Below are 20,219 nucleotides of genomic sequence, written 5' to 3' on the forward strand. Positions count from 1 at the left end.
TCAAGGACATGAAAGGCACTTTCACAAGAAAAACTGTAAACCCTTTGCAGGCAGAGACTATGTTCTAGTTGCCTTTGTATCTCTCATGCCAAACACAGTGCCTCACACAAGTAGCCACTCAATGAATATTTGTTGAATGACTGAATAAATGCATAAATAAATGGGGGGGGGCCCTGCTTTATATGGAAACAGGTTAGGTTTGGATGTGATATAAGGAAAAGATTCAAGATGACTCCGGCACTAGACTGGGCCACTAAAGGACATGATGGATTATTTATTTATTTATTGAAATTTACAATAATAGAATAAACATATATCTTGAATATATTTTTAGAGAAAACCACTTAAATATTCAGATATTTTTCTACACATATGATGATAAAGACAGTTCCTCATTTTCAAGGATTCTGTCTGCTAACATTCACTCAGGTTGAAATGGATCTGAAAATCATGACAAGTGAAGGGCAGTTGAGGGAATGAAGAACAGAAATCACAGCAGCTGGGAGAAGACGAGTAACTGGCCTCAGTTATCTTCAAGGGTGCCATGAGAAAGAAGGGGTAAAAATACTCTGAGCAGCTCATCAGGACAGAACCAGAACTGGGAGCAAAATTAAAGGCAGTGGGAAGGGAGCATTATGTAGTTTTTAGCAACCAAAGAAAGTACCTTCTGACAAAGACACACACCCAACCATGGGACAGCTTGCCTTAACAAATAATGAATCACTCAGTGGAAGGTGTAGGCAGAGTTAGTGTGACCATTTTCAAAGATGACTGGGGAGGTGGTGCCCACACACAGCAAGAGATGGAAGCTATCCCATCCCTTCCAACCAGAAAAAGTACTGTTCAATATAAGTCATTTTACAAATTCAGTGTTAATATTAAGTAGGTAGTTAATAAACAAATATTTGTAATACCTCAAGGTCTTCAGTGAGCATATAACAGGTAAATGGAACGTCATGGTCAGTTTGTTCCAGTAGATGTAGACCTTGGCATTACCCAAGGAAAACTGAGGTTTTCTCAATATGTAAAATACTACCATACCTTAACAGAGATCCCAAATGCTCTTAGGTGTTTCAAAGACTCTAAGATTCGTTCTTTCTCTACATCTCGGGCCACTATCCCTGTGTCCTCTCTTATTTCAAGCCCAGCTAATTTTCTACAGCTGCCTCCTAATGAGCCATTTATCTCTAATCTCTTCCCCCGTAACCATCTTGACCATCACTCCTAGATGTCTGCCTAGAATTTCTTTTGAACTATTACTACCTATTCAAAAGCCTAGAATGATTAATCAATTTAGAAATATGTACGGAAAAGATTAGAAGACACATAACAATACAAATAGTTATTAGAATGGTAAAATTATAGGCTAGTATATTTTAAACGTTCTTGGTGTTGTACTAATGTTCTAATGATAAATAAAATCAGGTGCAAAAGACTTTCCTTACTACCTGCCGTATTACATACAAAAGCTCCAACTTAACTTTTTAAAAAAGACTCCTCATTCAGTCTCCCCGTTTACCTTTGCCCACTATCCCTGCAATAAAACTTCACTCATTTTCTATTGTCTAACTTTCTGTTCCCTTCGAGCCCTTCTGTTCTGCCTTATCCCTCTTTGCTACTTCTGTCTTTGTGCCTCTTCTACCACTTTGCTCTCTTCTTTGCCTGCAGGACACTATATCTCATTTGTGTGTTCACCACATCCGTGTTGTAGGTAAGCCTCCTGAGGGCAGGGCCTTTGTCCATCTATGCATCTCCCACGTCTAGAATAGTCCTTGCAGATAAAATGTGTTAGTTAACTATCAGGTGAATGAATGATTGCATTACCTATTTTCCTAGTTGTTTATGTTTTAGTGTATGTCTCTCAAAATGAAAAGGTACATGGCACCCATACTGCCTAATTCAATACTTAAATTCAGTAAATTTTTATTGAATACCTACTGTGTATCAGGCACTTTAGTAGGTGTTAGGATATAAATTAAAAACTGCATTTAAGAAGAGCAATAAAGACCAGATGGAATATTTCTCAGCTAATTTCTTTTAACACAAAATAAATACACCTGAAATCTATAGTCTAAGTCAAAATAGTCAAATTTTCTAGACTTTACTATCATCTTTCTAGCAAACCCATTCAAAAGAATTACATAAAATAAATATGAGACTGACTAGGTAGCCTAAAGCCCAATATTAAACCATTAATGAGAAGTAGAAATAAAAAATCTAGGATAGGTTCTTATTGGCTTAGGGGAACTGGCATTTAATCATTTGTGTTCCAAGATCTTTATGGTGATCAGAAAGATTTTGAAAAGCACGTGTAGTTTAAGTAATTTTAAGCTTCTTATGCAATATCGATATTTTGGAAGCTACTACGTGTTACAGTTTTTCCAGAATCAGATGTAATAATTTGGTAAAGAACACAGGTAGAAGAGATCACTGATTTTCCTTTTCCCCCAATAAACTATGTTTATTATGCCAATTTTAATTACCATGCAATCTAATGGTTTAAGGCTTATATTTTCCACATCACTAGACATCATAAACATGAAAGCATTTTATACTGTCATTATACATCAATGTTTGTACTTGGTTATACATATATACAGAAATTATTCACACATCTTAACCTTGCTATTTCCTCCTTTCAAACCAACATAATTTTACCGTGAAAGCAGCTTTTTAATAAATGGTATAAGAAATACAGCAAGGCACACATTTTTAAAAAACTTTTTTCTCATTACCACCTCAAGAAGCATAAAAAACAAAAATGTTGTACATAATTTAACAGTAGAATGTCACCAGTTTATAATATACAACACCATATAGTTGTTTCTTGAAGTGCTGCATAGATAATTATTTTTAAAATAAAATAAATAAAATGGCGCTTTTAAAAGTTGCTTAATTTTGAAAGAAGGACCAGTGTTTCTTCTGTATGCTGCAATCAGAACAAATGTTGGCCTTTTAGGTAAACCTCTTTCAATAAACATAGGCATCATACCATAAAAAAAAAAAAATCCAGATTGAAACATGGACTTGGTCAAGTACCGGCAGGGGGTCATTCCAGACAGGTGAATGTAATGGACCATCGATTTGGTGGACTGCAGAACTTTAAAGAGTAGATGGGGAGGGAGGAGGCAAACGGAAAAGTCTCGCTGGAGAGGCGGGGTTGGTAGAGGTAGCTTGGGACAGGAATCCGTGGGAAAACGAGCAGCTTTGCCGAACTTCAAAGACAATCACCTAAAGAAAACCAGTGCACAATCCAGATCACAAGGCTCATGTGGACAAATCGCATTCGGAGGGAAGATTCATCTTGGGAGAGGTCAATGCAACAAATGGCAGTGACGTGATGAAACCACAGACTAGCCCAGGGTGGGATTAGGAAGCCAGCCCTGAGTTACAGCCAGGCTTATCTACAAGAAACAAAAAAGGGATAGGAAAAGGTATCAGAAATGTCTGTTTCATTTGTAGAACTGAGCTCTTTGAGGAAGCCTGCCATTTTGGAACTACCTGCTGATATGCTGAAATAAAAGGATACATAAAACATAGTGATTTTAATAGCCCAAGGTTCATATTACTGACAAAAATGTTTCAGAGTCAATTGAAAAATACATTTTTTTTAAAAAAAGACATGGTTTTAAAGAAAACAAAAAAAATCATCAAGTTTGACCTTTTCTCTGGATATCATCTACTCTTCTGCTTGTGAACTCAGTTTTGAACGCTCAGGATAGCTTCAAATCACTATGAAAATGTGAGGCGGTTGGTGCCAAGCAACACAGCCAGGTGGCCCCAGTGATTCACAGCCTGAGAACCTGGACCCTCAGGTGGTTTAACCTTTCCCTCAGGGACTGTGTGTGTGACAGTGGAACTGAACAATTCCACTATTATATAGCGGTGAAATATGCATAGCTTTGCTGTAATTCCAAATGTTTCAGCCCCTTGCCAGTGAAAGGATATAACCTGGGCTTCTAGCTTGAATATGAATGCATTTCATTTAAGGCCTAGACGTCCTGTGCAAGTAAGAATGACTCAATTATTTCTGTACATCTTGATGGCTCAGATACAAATTTGTTCCAAACTCAGTCAGTTCTGCCTATGTCTAAGGGGTTGAAAACAACAAGTTGGATGTGAAGAGCAGCTAAATTCCAGGGACAGGCAGTACAGGATGCAATTACTTTAGGTCTTCTGACCAGCTCTCAAATAAAGCAGGCGTTTGCTTGTCTGGGTTTAAACCCGAGTTCTGATGTCTGATGTCAGGTTGCTTTATTGTCTTTCTAGAACTAAATAATCTCATTCTCCATCTTTCTCTTTCTCTATAATCTTGTAACCTGTTTACAAGCCAGAAAAGCTTCAGCAAATGTGGTTTGGCTGAAGTCATAGGAAGTTGGGGAGAGAAGGCAGGTTCTCAAGAACAGGGAGAGATAGACAGGAAGAGATGGAACAAAATTTGGTACACTCAAATACTGCAGTAACTCAAAAACGAGCACGGTGCATTGTTCAAATGAGGACTTGACTCACTTGAAACATGGACACTGAGTAAGGAATCCTTAGATGAGGCAAAGCTGGTCTTACTAAATGCCAGTATTTAAATTCTCTCTGGCTAATCAATTCTTTCAACTTGGCCCACTTGGAAAGGGGCAGGCAAAACTGATTAAAGCACAGATCTGGGGTGTGTGTGTGTGTGTGTGTGTGTGTACGCACGCGCACGCGATGGATGATGACCAATAAAATCTTTGTCATTTAGCATGGCAGAGCTAGTTATTTAGAAGTGCTGGAAAATTAAAAAACATTTCACATCCACCAGAACCTTGACTTACTAAAGTGATTTTAAAGGTAAATGTGATAAGATTACACTTGCATTGATTAGTGAAAAATTAATACACTATCACCAAGAGTAGTTTCTTAAACCTGCTTGGCCAGCTTTGGATCATATTAAACATTTTGTGTCAATCCAACTAAAACAGAATAAGAATTTATGTTGTATACATGAGAAATATTTGCTCTTAAAGTTTTCTCAGTTTGTAATGACTGAGTAGGAGCAATTTTACTGTGTATGCGTATACTTAAGCATGCAAAAATACAAGTAATTGCTGAAAATCTAAAATCTATGAGATACCAACAATCACATTTGCAGACCAATAAAACAGGAAAAGCAATGGAGCTTAAAAGTTCTGAAGGACACATATGCATCCTAAGTAAATACAGCCCCTCCAACACACACACACACACACACACACACACACACACACACCATACACAGTAAAACAAAACTGAAAACCAGAGTAAACCAAAAAGGAAAAAAAAAAAAAGTACACACTGGCTGCATGTGATGAGTTAAATTTTTATACCATAGGATTTATCCAGCCTGAAGTTTACGGTTAAATCATTCACCAAAGATCAGAGGCTTATGATGAGGATTATGAAGAAATAACTGTCAGAATACAGCAAAAAGATTAGTGCAAAGTACATCTCTTAGGCAGGTCCTAGGAGGCACTCCAGACATACATTATGTGCTTCCTCCAAATTAAGCAGAAATATCTGGGTCTATCCAGTTACCTTTCCTTTGATGTGATTTGCTATAACTGACCTCTCTATTTTGGTAGAAACATGGCACATAAATGAAAATAGTGAAAAGCACAGCAGTGTGCCTAGAAATCAGTGCAAATGCATCCTGCGTCAGACCATGTTTAAAACTTCAACAGTTTCAGTGGGTTTTTAATTAGAACAGTAAATGAAAAACCTCAAAACTTTTTTGGAAAAAATTCTTGGTATGGTTGCAGACTGTAGCTGGTGTTCCAAGTTGTAGCTCTTCCAGATGACATAACTTCATCATCTGAGAACTTATTTCTGGAAGAAAAAAAAAAAAGCCCAGCAAACTGAATGCAGTGTATTTTATTATTCTGATAGAGCACCCCAACTGATAGTTTTGAAATTGCTTTAAAAAGTAGAGCTTTTGGGTGCCTGGGAGGCTCAGTCAGTTCAGTGTTTGCATTTGGCTCAGGTCATGATCTGAGGGTCCTGGGATCAAGTCCTGCATCGGGACTCGAGAAGTCTCTGCTTTTCCCTCTGCCTCTGCCTCTCTCTCTCTCTCCCTCTCTTTCATGAATAAATAAATAAAAGCTTTAAAAAAATAAAAAGTAGAGCTTTTTTCCCCCTCTTTTGTATCTTGTAGGAAGAACAATGACAACAGTTAAGCTTTTATAGACATAAAGTCTCATATTTACCAAATAACTACTATGTATTCCTGATATTTAACACCAAAGGCATGTCAACTTTTGAGATTAAATAACTTACCCTGGTTGGTAGTATTTTAACAAAATGTAAATATCTATGCCCAGGTACCCAGTGCTAACGACGGGTGAAAAATTTAGGCATCCAGATATTTGGTGTGCGTGATACAGAAAAAACTGAATAGGACCAGTGAATATGGCTATTTAAATGGCCCTTGGCTGATCACAAGTCACTTGGGGGCGATGTGAGTTCTGCGGAAGTAAAATCTGGCTGCATCTCCCATTGCCTGAGATAGGGCCAGGAACCACCTCTCCTCAACAAAATACCGCTGACTGGCAGCTGGGCTAGCTGATGGTTTTGCGTTGTCGTGCCTGTGAAATGTGAGGGCTTGCGCCGATCCAACAGCACAGCATGTTCACTTGCCCAAGTCCAAAGATGGAGCTGCTTATTGTTTACATTTCGATTCTCTAGCTATGTCATGGACAGAAGAAACTCCCAGAGTATCTAAAAGGGAAGGGTGCGGGACCCAGGGGCTTCATCCGTGCCAGCGCCTCTGGAGCTCCGGCCCTCAGCATGACCGCTGACTTGAGGGTCCCAGTCACACAGTATCATGCTCCGAGGGGTGTTGCTTTCAAGCCTTTATCCCCTTGCAGAAAACAAAAATCAGCCAGCCTCCACCAGCCCTTCTGCGGAGCTTGGATGAGCCAGCAGTATAATCGGTACTAATAGAACTTGTTTAGAAGCAGCTTATGGAATTGCAGTTCCTCTCCCTTAATGGTCAGCTCTACTGCATGCTGATGGAGAATGTGATTATAGGGTGGACATATTTCACAGAAAATACATTTCTCTCTCTCCTACTTTTGTTCTCACTTGCGGCCAATTGTAAATTGAGTCTGAAACATAGAAAATTAGTTGAGCTATATTAGTAAGTATGATGTCTTTCTTCAATTTTGCATACTGAGTTTATTTTTAGGGTATATATATGGTATATATTTCCCCCCTCCCCATTTCTAGCAGCTCTACACAGAATCACACATTTTAATGAGCTTAGGGCACAGGTGTTGCAGGAAAAAAAATAATGATGTTTGCCATTCATCTTTCAAATTAAATAATGTGTTTTTAAATAGTAACTTTTTTCATAATACATTATGGGAACAACATTTATCTGTCACATTTTAAAAGATGTATTTGTAATAAATGTAAATTACTTTTAGAAAATCAGTAATTAGGCTCATCAAAAAATAAACAATCTGCCACAAAAAAGATAATCTTTAGCATAGTTAAGTATAATAACTGTTATTTGAATAAGTTAACAAATTAGGGTAGATTGCTTCTGTAATTCATTTCCTATAGCACGAGTTTAGGTTACGGCATTAAGCTTCTGGAGTGGGGGGTGGAGATGGCATTCGGCACCTCACACTTGGGTGAAATACAACTCTCACATTCAAAAGCTCAAATTTTCTTCTTTAGACTTGATTGAGAAAGTATATTCATCACTGGGGCTTAGAAACGGAAAATAACAGAATTTTTGTGTCACTTTTCAAGCTATATCATCATCTCAGAATTATCAATCAATAGCTGTCTTATTAAATATGAAGAGTGGAATGACTTCCTTAAAAATTTTGATGGAAATCAGCCTGTCACCTTCAGGCAAAATTCAAAAATTCTGTTTTTATCAAAACGCCATTAACTTGTCATGTATTCTCTCTGCATTTGCTTTCTGGGCCTCTTCTCGGTCTGTGTGTGGATAAATAAGAGCCTCTTCTTTAACATCAACTTTCCCCTCCTGTTTGAATCCTCAGCCTTGGCCATGATTAGGAGCTGTGACAGCACAGCCTTCCACTGGGGAAGCAAATGTGATGATAGTTACATTAGACAGAAGCATAAAAGGAAGGCCCAGATCAGGAGATGCAGCTTTAGCCTATCATTGTTCATTTCCAGGCACTGGAGGGAGCGGGCAGCTCTGTGTGCAGGAAACTGAAGTGGGGCGCATTGTCACTATGCGTGCATTTTGATCAGAGGGTATAACTGCAATTGGGAGAACCTTTTTTCCTCCCTCACTGGAAGAATGTGAGGTCCTAAATTACTCGGCTACTTCCTCAAATTTTGTATCCTTCTTGCCAGAATGATGTAATAAGGATACTGTCACTAAAAATGTCACTTGTGCCGGTCTCTCTCCCTTTTGCCTCACAGTTACTTGCGTTGCTGGGAATGTTTCTTCCACCTAAATGTCTTATTCAGATAAATGTCTGCCGTGACCAGTCATTCTTTTTTTTTTTTTTTTTTTTTTTTGTGACCAGTCATTCTGACTAGTCTTCTCCCCTATCGTGGCACTGCTGACTCAAACTCATCATTGAAGTACATATGGATATATATGAAATTCATGTTAAAAATATATTAAGAATATATATTAAAACCTGAGGAGCATACATACCTTTCAATGAGATGATTTTCATGCGTGGAGAGGGTTGCATTCTACCTATGCATATTTTTATGTTGTTCTTCATGAAGATTTAGAAGATTTTCTTCACAGGTTAAAGTTTTGGGGTTGGGAAGCAATGCAGCCTTGTCTTTTGGCTGCTTTGCCTTCCAGGAGAGTTCTGGAACTCCAGGTTTGGCTGCAGCAGTGTTACGTTCTTCTGGCATTCCTGATTCACCTGTGTTTTCACTGCCCAGCCTTGAAGTGGTTAGCTCTGAGCTCTCCCCACAGATTGCAGCTTGGGGTAAACCATCCGCTTCCTTTCTGACGTCAGATTCTTCCTGATGGGGAGGACTCGCAAGAGCCACCATGCGTGCCTCCTCAGCTAAGAGAGAAGTATCGCTGGACTTAGGGGAGCCTGCTGCTGCTTGTTGGGGCACAGCAGCCTCGCCAGAAACGGCAGGTTCATTTGGAGGAGGGCCAGAGAGACAGGGCTCGTCTCCCTCCGGGTCGTCCTCAACACAGGCCTCAAAGAAGCATTCAGGGTCCTCCTTGTCTTCTAAGCCAGAGTCGGTAATGTCCAGTGGCAATGGAGTGTTGCTCTTTTCTTCCACGTAACTGGTGACCTCGCCACAATCACTGTCATGAGAGGAGAGAGATAAGTAGGAATAAAAGTCCCCTTTTCTCAGCTGGATGGGCCGGTGAGAATGTTCCAACACCTTCTCCTTGATCTGACTTAACGAGGCAGGAGCAGCTGCCTCATTTTCAGGTTGAGACTTACTTTTTAGGGCCGTTGAAGCCATGTCGATGATTTCCTTAACAAAGTCGTGTACGGAACAATCCTCAGCATCTTTTTGATGGAAAACATCTGGCTCACAGTCACAACAGGAAATGTTGTCACTGACAGAAACATTCTCCTCTATTTCATTTTGTTCAAGTGCTAGGCAGCAACGAGCGGATTTTCCAACCACACTTGGTGCATCATTAGATGAAGATTTCAGTATATCAGAATCCTGTCTGTTGATAACTCTGGTTTCTGAAGGCAGCTCTGGGCAAGACTTCTCAGTGGCAGTAGAAGCAGTTGTTGAATTTTCAAAATGGTGGTGGCTTTGACATTTCTTTGGACGATGTCTAACAGTCTGGGGAACAAATTCATTTCCAGCAATATTTGCATCATCTGAGCTATCCATAAATACTTTACGCTTACAATGCTCACTGTCTGAATTCTTCTTCCCCGTTGTACCAAGATTTTCTGGTTCCTTCAAAATCCCATTCTGTTTGTCTTTCTGCCTTTCTGGAGTGCTTTCAATATTGCCATTTTCCATGTCAGCCACATATGGGTCTTTATTAACTTTGAAAATATTTTTCTTATTCTCACCCTTCATCCCTAACTCATGGGTGTGGGATAAACTCTTACCATTTCCATTACTTTCAGAGAGACATTTTATGGAGCTGTTTAGTAGAGCCTCAATGTTCAGGGTATCAGAGGGATTGGTCATCTCACTACTACTTACATCCTTACTGCCCTTTATTTCATCACTGAGATTGCACCTTCTCTTATCTTTTGTCAAGGAAAACTTTGGTCTGATCCACGTCTGCAGTTCATTCTTTATATAGTCCAGCCCTGACATCAAGTTGCATTCTTCATAAATTTCATCATCTGTTGCAATACTGGAGTCGTCATCCTCATCTTTGATGCATAGCTCTTCTTCTGTCAAGGTGAGGGTAGAGCTAGAAAGGAGGTCACTGTCATCTTCATCATCAGTGCAAGCAGAGGTGCAAGAGACATTAACAATCATGCTGACATTGACGTCGCTTTCATCAGCCACCGACCGAGTCAGGCGCTTCCTGAATGATGCATTTGATTCCGGGATCTTGTTCTTGTGTAATACAATATCCTCTGAGCAAAGAGAGAGCTCATCACTGCTGCTAAGTTCTGTAAGAGACGCTGGCGAGTCTTCATTGATAGAAGATGCTATGTCCAATGATAGCTGGCCAGTAAAGGACATCTTTTGGGAACTGCTTTGGAGAGTCATATCAGAAACACTCCGCTTTATCTTTTGCTCCGAAGGGCTCTGGATATTCTCCAAACGATTCAGGAGATCTAGTGTCCTTTTACTCAGTTCACCAACTGAGCCACTGCTCACGCTTATGTCCCCAGAGCTGTGACAGCTAAAAAGATCCTCATTGCTTTTATAGGATGTCAACCAACTTTCTAAGGAAGTGCTTCGCTGGAGGCTGTCACCACCATTTTTAAGGATGCCCAATCCAAATAAATCACCCCCTGGAGAAAGGGACTCGATAGATGAACTGTGGGATAACAGGGAGAGCTGTCTGCCATTCTGCATGCCAGTGAATGTCTTCTCTACATCACTACTTTTATATGAATTTCGATCCATTTCATGGGATGCACTTGCCAAAAGCCTTTCATGGGGAGGTGCATCTGGTTGTAACTCTGTAGCCTGATGTTTAGATTTGCAGGACTTTTTATCAAAATAAAAACCATGAAACAGGGGATCCTCCACATGTGCTTTTTCACTTTGTGACTGTTTCATTATCATTGGTAATTTGAGTTTTGAGCCTTGGAGGTAAGAGTAATCATAAAACGTAAACACATCATGTTTTCCTTGTAATTCTTCTCCCAAACAATCAGGGGTATATTTGGTAACACTGTTTAAATCTCCAACTTTTCCATTTACACAACCCACTGGTGAAATGGATGACTGAGAGCTATTTGGAAGCTTAATGTGTTCCTCCTCATCTTTAAATTTTTGCTTTAACGCGTTAACAGCATCTCCCATTTGTGGGTCCAGGTGTTCAGTTTCAGGGTTACTTGGGGACCCATCTACCGCATTGAGCAAGCACATTTCAGAGTTGGTAGTGGTTTCAGTGTCTCCTTCACTCATGATTCCACTCTCACTGCCTGAATTCTGGCTCACGTCACCTCTATGGCACGGGCAAGGCTTTACCAAATTGGAACCTCCTACAAGGTCCGGCAAAGATTTGGTGGATGAAAATGAAGAGTCTTTACTGAGACTCTTCGTTAAAACACTAGGCTGTGTCACGCTGGTGAACTTTGGGTGGTTTTTCAGAAATGGCATGTGGTTGTCCTCATACAGTTCAACATTGTGGAGGCTGTAGACTTGGTAAATGTGTGGACTGGAGGGGGCAGTGATACTCGAGGCATACTGAGATCCCGCATGGTCACCTGCCTCTTCTTCATAACTGGGGTCCTCGCTACCTATCTCTTCAAGCTTTAAGGAAGGCATGACAGGTTGGGGTTCTTGATCAAGGTCATTTGAGTCTTCATTCAAACTAATTAACTTGTTACTTATGTCAGTTTCATCCCATTCCAGGGCATCCTCATTTGTCCCATTTAGATCCATCAAGCCAGGATCAATCACATTCAAAGTCTCCTGTGTAGGAGGAAGGGGAAAAAAAAGAAGAATTAGGGAATAGGAGCATGAACATTTCGTCCATTCAAAATCTCTTGGAAGAGTCAGGAAAGAAATTTGCCCCCAAGCATGGATTTGAAAGATAGCATAATTATCAGCTCTATTCTTCTCTGGAATAGCATCCAAAGTTATTGAAATGGGTTTTTCTATCAATAGTAATTTGTCACTGAAGGCAATAATGTAGATTAAAATGTAAGATTATTACAGTCAAGTTGTAATTTTTGGAATTAATGATTTCCTATTGATTCTTCTACATTTTTAACCTGGGATTGGGTGAAGATAAAACTGTCAGGTAAACGAAGGTAAAAAGAGCCTGTGACATCTTTAAGGCACATTGACTCTGATACTCTTAGTTCTGCAGTCCACAGTGGAATACCATCTGCAGCCATAAATGGCAGACCCCCATAGACTCTTCTATGCCTGGGCTTTCCACTTGACACAGCCTTTGCCTTGGGCAAGTAGAATAGACTTATAGCCACCTGCAGAGGCATGCATGGTCAGAGACCCTTGCTTGTCTATCTTTTCTTCTGCCTTCCCTTTTGGAATTTGGCCCTCTCCCCAGTAGACCCAAGATAAACAACACTTGACTGGTTTCCTCACCTACATCTTACTGGACCCTGAGTCTTAGGCCCCGGTTCTCTTAGTCTCTCTCTCACTTCCCCAGTCTCTCCCTATGACAGAGATTCTACTTTGATCTTGTTAACTTGCCTCACTCTTGTCAGTCCTTTCCCTATTTATTATAAGCAGGAACCCTTCCCTCCAGCCCACCTCCAGCCCTAGAATAACAACTATCTGAAGACTTTCCTGACTCTCAAGTTTGACTCAGCCCAGCTTCTCTTACACTGCACTCTGCATACTTGGGATCCTTGATCTTTCCTTGGACATCCTCGTTTTAACTCGGTTTAGGTAGAGCTTGACACATTATTCTGGGACACAGTGGTTGAATGGGTTCCTGGACTCTGTCCAGATTCCCTCACCATCCTCAACTTGCTGCCCAGCTGTCCTGATTCATGCTAGAGCCAAGAGAGGTGATAGAGATATGCAGGCCCTGACAGGCTCATCTACAGACAGAAACTCAAATAGAACTCTGCAGCTCAGCTTATGTTTATGCAGGGTAGTCAGGCAGATAAGCATGGCTCTAGAACTATGCAAAGTGGTTGAAATGCTGATTTTGCTGCCTACCAGCTGCGGGGCTTTGGGCAAGTTGCTTAACTTTTCTGAGTACTGATCTCTTTGCATCACTTGTGAAGGGGGCTAGCACTAGCAATCTTTTGAGATAATTCTGAATACTAATAAGCTAATGCTTGTGAAGGGCTGAGGAGGCAGTCAATATAAGGTAGCTATAATTCTCAAGGCCTTGAGTCGATTCATAAAGGGTTCTCTCTGCCTACCTTCTCTCCTTCTTATCATTTCTTTCAATTTGTCCTAAAAACCATAAGGGATTCATGACATGGTAGGTAGAGAGAGATATCACACAATATGAATAGGTCAGCATATTTGCATTACAATTCAGAATTATTTGAACAGCCTGGTTGAAAAACAGGCCATGATGCTTTTATTCCTCAGTAGTGGGGAAAAGGCTTCACCAGCAACATATTCACAAAACTTTCCCAAGAAGCCCTCAGTCCTTCCTGGAACTAGTAGTTAAAGGATACCACACAACCTCATTAAGGGTAAAATACCCATTAGCACTTTATTATACTGGATATGTAAGAGATTATCTGTATAGCCTACTAAAGTTTAAGAGTCCAGTTACAAAGTAAACATTAATTAAGGGATATTTTTAAATTTTATGACAGAAATCTTTCATGCTGCCAATGTTACAGCAGTTAATCTAGAACACTGGCAGTCATCATACTCACTTGGGTATGGAGTACATTCACTGTGATGAATTTTTATTAGGATTTCTGTTTATTCTTTGCTTGCTGATAAAGGAAGTACTAATGACCGGTTAGTATGGCTAATGAATGTTAAAATCTTCAGCTGTAGAAACAATCAATCAGTCTAATCAAATAGTGTATTAATTTCAAATACTATCTTGCCTGACACCAGACTCTGAGAGTGCTAATAAATAATTGAACTGGTCTTTCAGAGAAGCTCTCTTTGTAACTCTCTGGTTGACTTCAACATTTAGCAGCACGGATTTTCTCTGCGAGTCCCAAACCCAGGGGCTCACACTAGATGCAGGAATTGTGCCATCTGGGTGTGCGTCAGGAGCTTAGCCCAACGGACGCCTATAACTTGGACTTGTCTTCCAGGACACAGTCATTTTCTGACCAAATGCTGCCCTTTGTGGCTTTACAAATGCAAGCCTCAGGAAGTAGAAAACTTACAGTAGCACCTAAAAGAACAAATCCTTTGCTCAACTAGTAGTTGTAGTGGAAATTTTCCATAGGAAAAGATGAGACTTTTAGATGTAATATTGTTTTTTCCCCTCCTTAACTCTCTCTTCCTATACATCTCTTAAATTTATTGCAATAGCTGAAATTTTTTGTATGTCAATTCCTGGGACTATCTGACAAGATCTTTTAGAAAATCATTCACTTTGCACTTTAAGTTTTACATATGAAAGAAGTGCTATTTGTTCTGCCCTCATTCACTCCCTTCTGTTGTGGATTAAATTCTGTCAATATTTTCAATAAAATCTCCATTTCCTCAAGATTTAACCTCAAACATAAAATATCCCCTGGGGGCAAGAAAATACGGAGAGTTTCCAAGAGGAAGGGCATTGGGATATTTATATAACTAAAAAGTTATCTTTGAAAGAAATGATATGTATATAGAGTGATGTAACTTGCAGGAAAATTATTTGGTCGAATGCTCTCTTTGATGATAGCTCAGCAGCCAGTAATGCTCAAGCTAATTAACCATTTGTTGTTGTTGTTTTTCTAGAGAAACTGGTGCTTTTTTAAAAGGCACAAATGTTCTTGTCTTTGATAAAGTGATAAATCAAAAATGGATTTAGACAAAATCTAAAAATATTTGACCAAAACCAAAAGGATGCTGAGTAGTCCATGAGGTTCCAATAGGAGACTGCAATTCCAGAGATAATTCTGAATTAAATTAATTTGTGTGAGGCTCTTTCATTCATAAACTTGCTTCATTGGTGCAGAATTTGGCCTAAACCTAAAGTCTATATAAATAATTGCACACACATACACACACCCCTTCCAGATCTGCTCAAGAAACAAGTGGAATTAATTGGTGCTGGGTTTTTTTGTTTGTTTTTTTTTTAATTCTTAGAAGCAAGTTATTTATTTCAGCACAATATATACAGAGAAAGCAAAAGAGGCTGGAGAAAAGATGAATGATGAAAGAATCAAGATTCCAATTGTAGCAAGTAACATACATCAGAATTAACTTCCTTCTGTACTTGTATGGCTTTAATTGAATTAGGTCTCCCAGGACTGCATTTCTAGGATTTTCTTAAAATTATAGGTTAAAAAATGGGTTTTTATAAGAGATGAGAAACCATTACCAGCTAAAGTGTGGGGATGAAGGAACCTGACATCATATAAAACACCCCAACAGAGATTTGATAAAGCTACCTCTAGATTCCTTTAATTTCCTTTAAAAATTTGCATCTTTTGAAAAATCTAAAGGAGGTCAAAAAGATCAGCATGAACTGAACTGTTTCAGTCGAATTTCTGGTGCTCTAAATGGGCAAAACCATTAGGAGGTCTTGTAATTTGTGTTCCTCCTATTTATTCCAGATCCAGGAGTTTATTAAGCAGCACCACTTGCAAAGTCTTGGGAATAGAGATTTATCTATAGAAAAGTGGAATGTAACAAAAACATACAAATAAATAAAAATGACAAAAACAGAAACATGATTAACTGTAATTGAGTAAAGATCTGCGTATTTACCTTAGAGCAAAAAGCAGGCCACATGGAAGTTTGAGATGGTGGACAGGAAGGAGAAATAATACATATAGATCAGGGTGGGGGAATCAAATTAAACAAGGGGAAATTCCAACTTTCATATATTTGCTCTGTTTTTCTGATGCAATTATTTTCTCTTGCCTCCCCCTCCAAATCTAAAACCAGAGTTACTGAGCATTAGATGCAAAATTGTTTTCCTAAATTTGACTTAGGCGGAAATTTTTTAAAAACAAAAACAACATCAACAACCATAACAAATTGCTAGTTCTCAGAAAATGGAAAGACAGCTTTTAAGAGAACTCAGAGTTTGTTGTAATCTGCCTCTTTTAGGGGCAGAGATAGATTCAGAGTTAGATGAAAAAGAAATGGGATGAAAAAAAAATGTTCACTAAATGTTTATCAACCATTTGGGGATTTAGGGCAGAAACTCAAATAGATCTGAGTGTAAATCCTGGATCCCCTCTCTCACATGTTAGCTCTGTGGTCCTGGGCAAGTTATTTAACAGTTAGTAGTTACTTAGTTCAACTATTTAATAGGCCTCAGTTCCATCAATTGTGTATCCAAGATAATCACAGCACATTGGGTCTACCTTAGGGAGTGTTGGGACCTTCAAACGAGAAAACGTATGTCAAGTCCTATGGGATGGGGGGGAGGCAGGGGGTTGGCACACAGTAGGCGCCAATGACTGGCAGCTATCAGCATAGATTCCCTTTGCTGAAGTGGGACAGGACTGACAATTAAATAACCATAACTATGTTTGCATGAAGACTGGTGGCTGGTTGACTAATCTCTTTAGGACAACCACATGCATGGAATTTAATGAAATAAACATCAATTAGATCCCTTACTCACTCCCACTGCTATAAATGGGGTGTGGGTTTGTCTTTGTCCTGACTGGGCTTATCCCTTAGGAATAACCAGATGAGAAAAGACACCTGCCCAGCTCTCAGCAAGGCCCATAACTCAAGCACTTTCTATTTCCTGAAAATAATCTTTTTTTAAAAAAAAAAGGCAGGTCCATTGTCTGTGAATTTCTATCACAACTGACACATGAGAGCAATCAAATCCTGCTCACTATCTATCAGATTGACAATAATGTTAAAGTAACTTGTCTCAGCTCAGAAAATGCTTTGAAAGTCTATCTCACACTAATGATCAAAAACTGTTCTAGTGAATGCTCTTTTTCAATAACAAAGCTGATCAGAAACTCAAAACAGACAAGTAAAACCCAAAGTCATCTCACAAATCTCACTAAAATGAGTACTGACATGGACATATTTCCTAGTCTTGACGATACAGACATTTCTGAAATAGTTGAAAATGAAAAATCCATTAGATGTTGTTTTAAAGTGAGTTTAATAATAGCAAAAATTGCCTTAGTTCTCAACAGGGCCCAGGGACAAAAGAGAGTCCAATATTAAGAATCAGGGGCTTTCCTCCCGATGTAAACTCCACGAGGGCAGGGGCTTTGTCTGTCTTCTCTCCACTAGAGCCCCCAAACCTGAAACAGTGCCTGACAGAAAGCAGGTTCTCAAAAACCTTTACTGAGGTAACTGCATGAAGAAAGACTTGGCTGTGGTCTCATGAACTATTGAAGAGATCTGGGGAAAGGTCCCGAAGTTACATTCTGCCATGGTGAAACTACCTAGAAAATTTCTGACTTTCTAGCTGGTGCCACCTCTCAATTATAAAAGCTAGTATCCTCAAAAACATTATGCTCAGTGAAAGCCATAGAGAAAAAGTCACATGTTGTATGGCTTCATTTATATGAAATTTCAGGCTAGGTAAGTCCATAGAGACAGAATAAAAATTGGTGGTCACCAGGGGCCTGAGGGAAAGAAAAGGGAGGCAATTGCTTAACATTTGTGGGGTTTCCTTTTGGGGCAATGAAAATGTTTTGGACTTAGATAGAAGTGATGGTTACACAACACATGAATGTACTCCATGTCAGTGAATTGCTCACTTTAAAATGATTAATTTTATGTTATGCTAATTTACCCCAATTAAAAAAAACAGAACAGGCACCTGCGTGGCTCAGTCACTTAAGCATCTGCCTTTGGCTCAGGTCATGATCCTGGAGCCTTGGGATTGAGCCCTGCATTCGAATCTGCTTCTCCCTCTCCCTCTGCCTCTCCCCCCACTTGTGCGCGTGCTCCCTCTCTCTTTCAAATAAATAAAATATTTAAAAAATAAAATAAAATAAAATAAAATAAAATAAAATAAACAAACAATCTAATAGGAGTCTTCAGTCCTGTTGAGTTTCAGAGCCTGTAACACCATCAAACATAACAGGACTTCATCACTCTATTGAGGAACTTGCTTATAAAAATATTACAAGAGGGGCGCCTGGGTGGCTCAGTTGGTTAGACGACTGCCTTCGGCTCAGGTCATGATCCTGGAGTCCCGGGATCGAGTCCCGCATCGGGCTCCCTGCGCGGCGGGGAGTCTGCTTCTCCCTCTGACCCTCCTCTCTCTCATGCTCTCTGTCTCTCATTCTCTCTCTCTCAAATAAATTAAAAAAAAAATATTACAAGAGATAATATTTCTGAATTCATTTATATCTCAGTGCATATATTATCAAATAAAGATAATTTTTTATTACACACTCCTTTGGTCTGTGCACATGCTCATCATTCTCAGAAACGCTGAAGAAAAGAGCATGCCGTGTGTACCACTTCTCTTGGTTCAACTTCATTCGTTTTGATGCAGCCAGCAGTCTCTTGAGGAGGGAGGAGTGGGATTAATAGAGCCCTTATTTGCTGGGATAGTCCAATCTCCTTTGACCTTATTTTACTGGATTCCTCTGTAGTATTTGACTCCATTTTTCTTGAATTTTTTCCTCTTTTGATTACTTTGATGCTAAGCCTCCTCATAAAATCCGTTTCAGTTGCCTTTTAGATGACAGTATGTCTCACAGTTCTGTCTTGCCTCTTTTCACCCTACAGACTCCCCTGCCTTGAGTTTAGCCACATTGCTGTTGTCTATTATTTTGCAGGGTATATAGGCTATGTTGAAGAGAAAGGAACTCAAGAGAAAGTTTGGGGGGGGAGGGGGACATTGCAAGAAGAGGGAACAGTAAGAAGCAAAGGCACATGGGATAGAGCTTTATGGGTACTTTTATAGGAGGGAAGAGCAACCAGCAAACGAAACAAACAGCAGGAAAATCCAAGTAGGACTGGTATAATATTCTGGGAGCTGAGAGAAGGGGACATTTAAAGCAGTGGGTGCTTAAGAGTGTCAGAACAGTAGAAAAGATAAGGAGAATGGGAGGTGAGGGAAAGCCACCGAATTAGCAAGAAGAAAGTCATTTGTAACCTTAGAGAGGTAAGGTCCTAGAGGCTGGGAGGTGAGGAAATGAGCATCGGATGTGTCAGCCTGAAGGAACCCCAGATCCACAGTAAAACTGCTGTTGAAATTGGGAGCCCTGTCCTACCAGGTGCTCTTCACCACCTTTCTTGTCCTCCAGCATCAGTCTTGGAAGGGGAATAGAAGTGGAGCGACCACGGAAGCCAAAGAATGTGCAAGGTTCAATAAACAAGGTGATCATGAGGCTGTAGGAAGGAATTCCACAGACGAAAGAAGGATCCATAAAATATAAGCCCTGCTTTCTTCCCTTTCTGCAACTTCAGTTTCACTGGAGAGCCTGCCCCACAGGAGGGCTATTTAGATTAAGAAGCAATATGTTTGCGCCAATCAATTAAGGACATTTAGATATTGTCACAATCACTAAAGAACTCGTAGGTGCAGTAGCCTCAGTGTTGGTAGTACTAAAGCCACGTAGCAATAGTCAGACGCCTTGCTCCAAGCTATGTTGTCCTTAAACACATTAATTCTTGTACAAATCATTACTTGTATCTCTTAGGCATCCACTGTGGAAAAAAGGTACCTTCCCACCCAGCTCTGGAGTGTTTTACCAGAAGTAATTAGAAAAACCATCTTACTATCATTGGTAAATAAATTATTCTGTCTTGACTGTTGCATTATATGCAAACATATTGACACTTTCATCATAGTCACAACAGACTAAATAGGAAAATTACTTATTTTTCTCTTCTTCGTCCCTATTTTGTTTCCCTGAAAATTTTTCCCCAGAGTTTCAAGAAAGTAACTAAATTCAGAATTGCTTAAAAATGAATCAAAAAGAGAACTTAGGAAGAAATTTTTAAATAAAAGAATGTCTTTATCTGACCTCTTCAGTATTATAAAGAACGGAAACAAATAAAAGGAAGTACAGAAGAAA

The 20,219-nt window shown here is 39.6% G+C and overlaps 1 protein-coding gene across 1 annotated transcript in view; it reads right to left on the reverse strand.

Moving 5' to 3' along the window:
• Positions 1 to 241: 241 nt before the first annotated feature.
• Positions 242 to 20,219, reverse strand: part of LOC118002892 (A-kinase anchor protein 6-like) — a 286,565-nt gene continuing 266,587 nt past the window's right edge. Inside the window, exons 12-13 of the mRNA XM_034993503.1 lie at positions 8,657 to 12,057; positions 242 to 3,404 (exon numbers count right to left, since the gene is read on the reverse strand). Of these exons, the coding sequence (XP_034849394.1) occupies positions 8,698 to 12,057 (3,360 nt within the window). The 3' untranslated portion in view covers positions 242 to 3,404; positions 8,657 to 8,697. The remainder of the gene's footprint in view (positions 3,405 to 8,656; positions 12,058 to 20,219) is intronic.

Source organism: Mirounga leonina, unplaced genomic scaffold, assembly GCF_011800145.1.
Source record: "Mirounga leonina isolate KUSES-001 unplaced genomic scaffold, KU_Mleo_1.0 Mir_84, whole genome shotgun sequence".
Lineage (NCBI taxonomy): Eukaryota > Metazoa > Chordata > Mammalia > Carnivora > Phocidae > Mirounga > Mirounga leonina.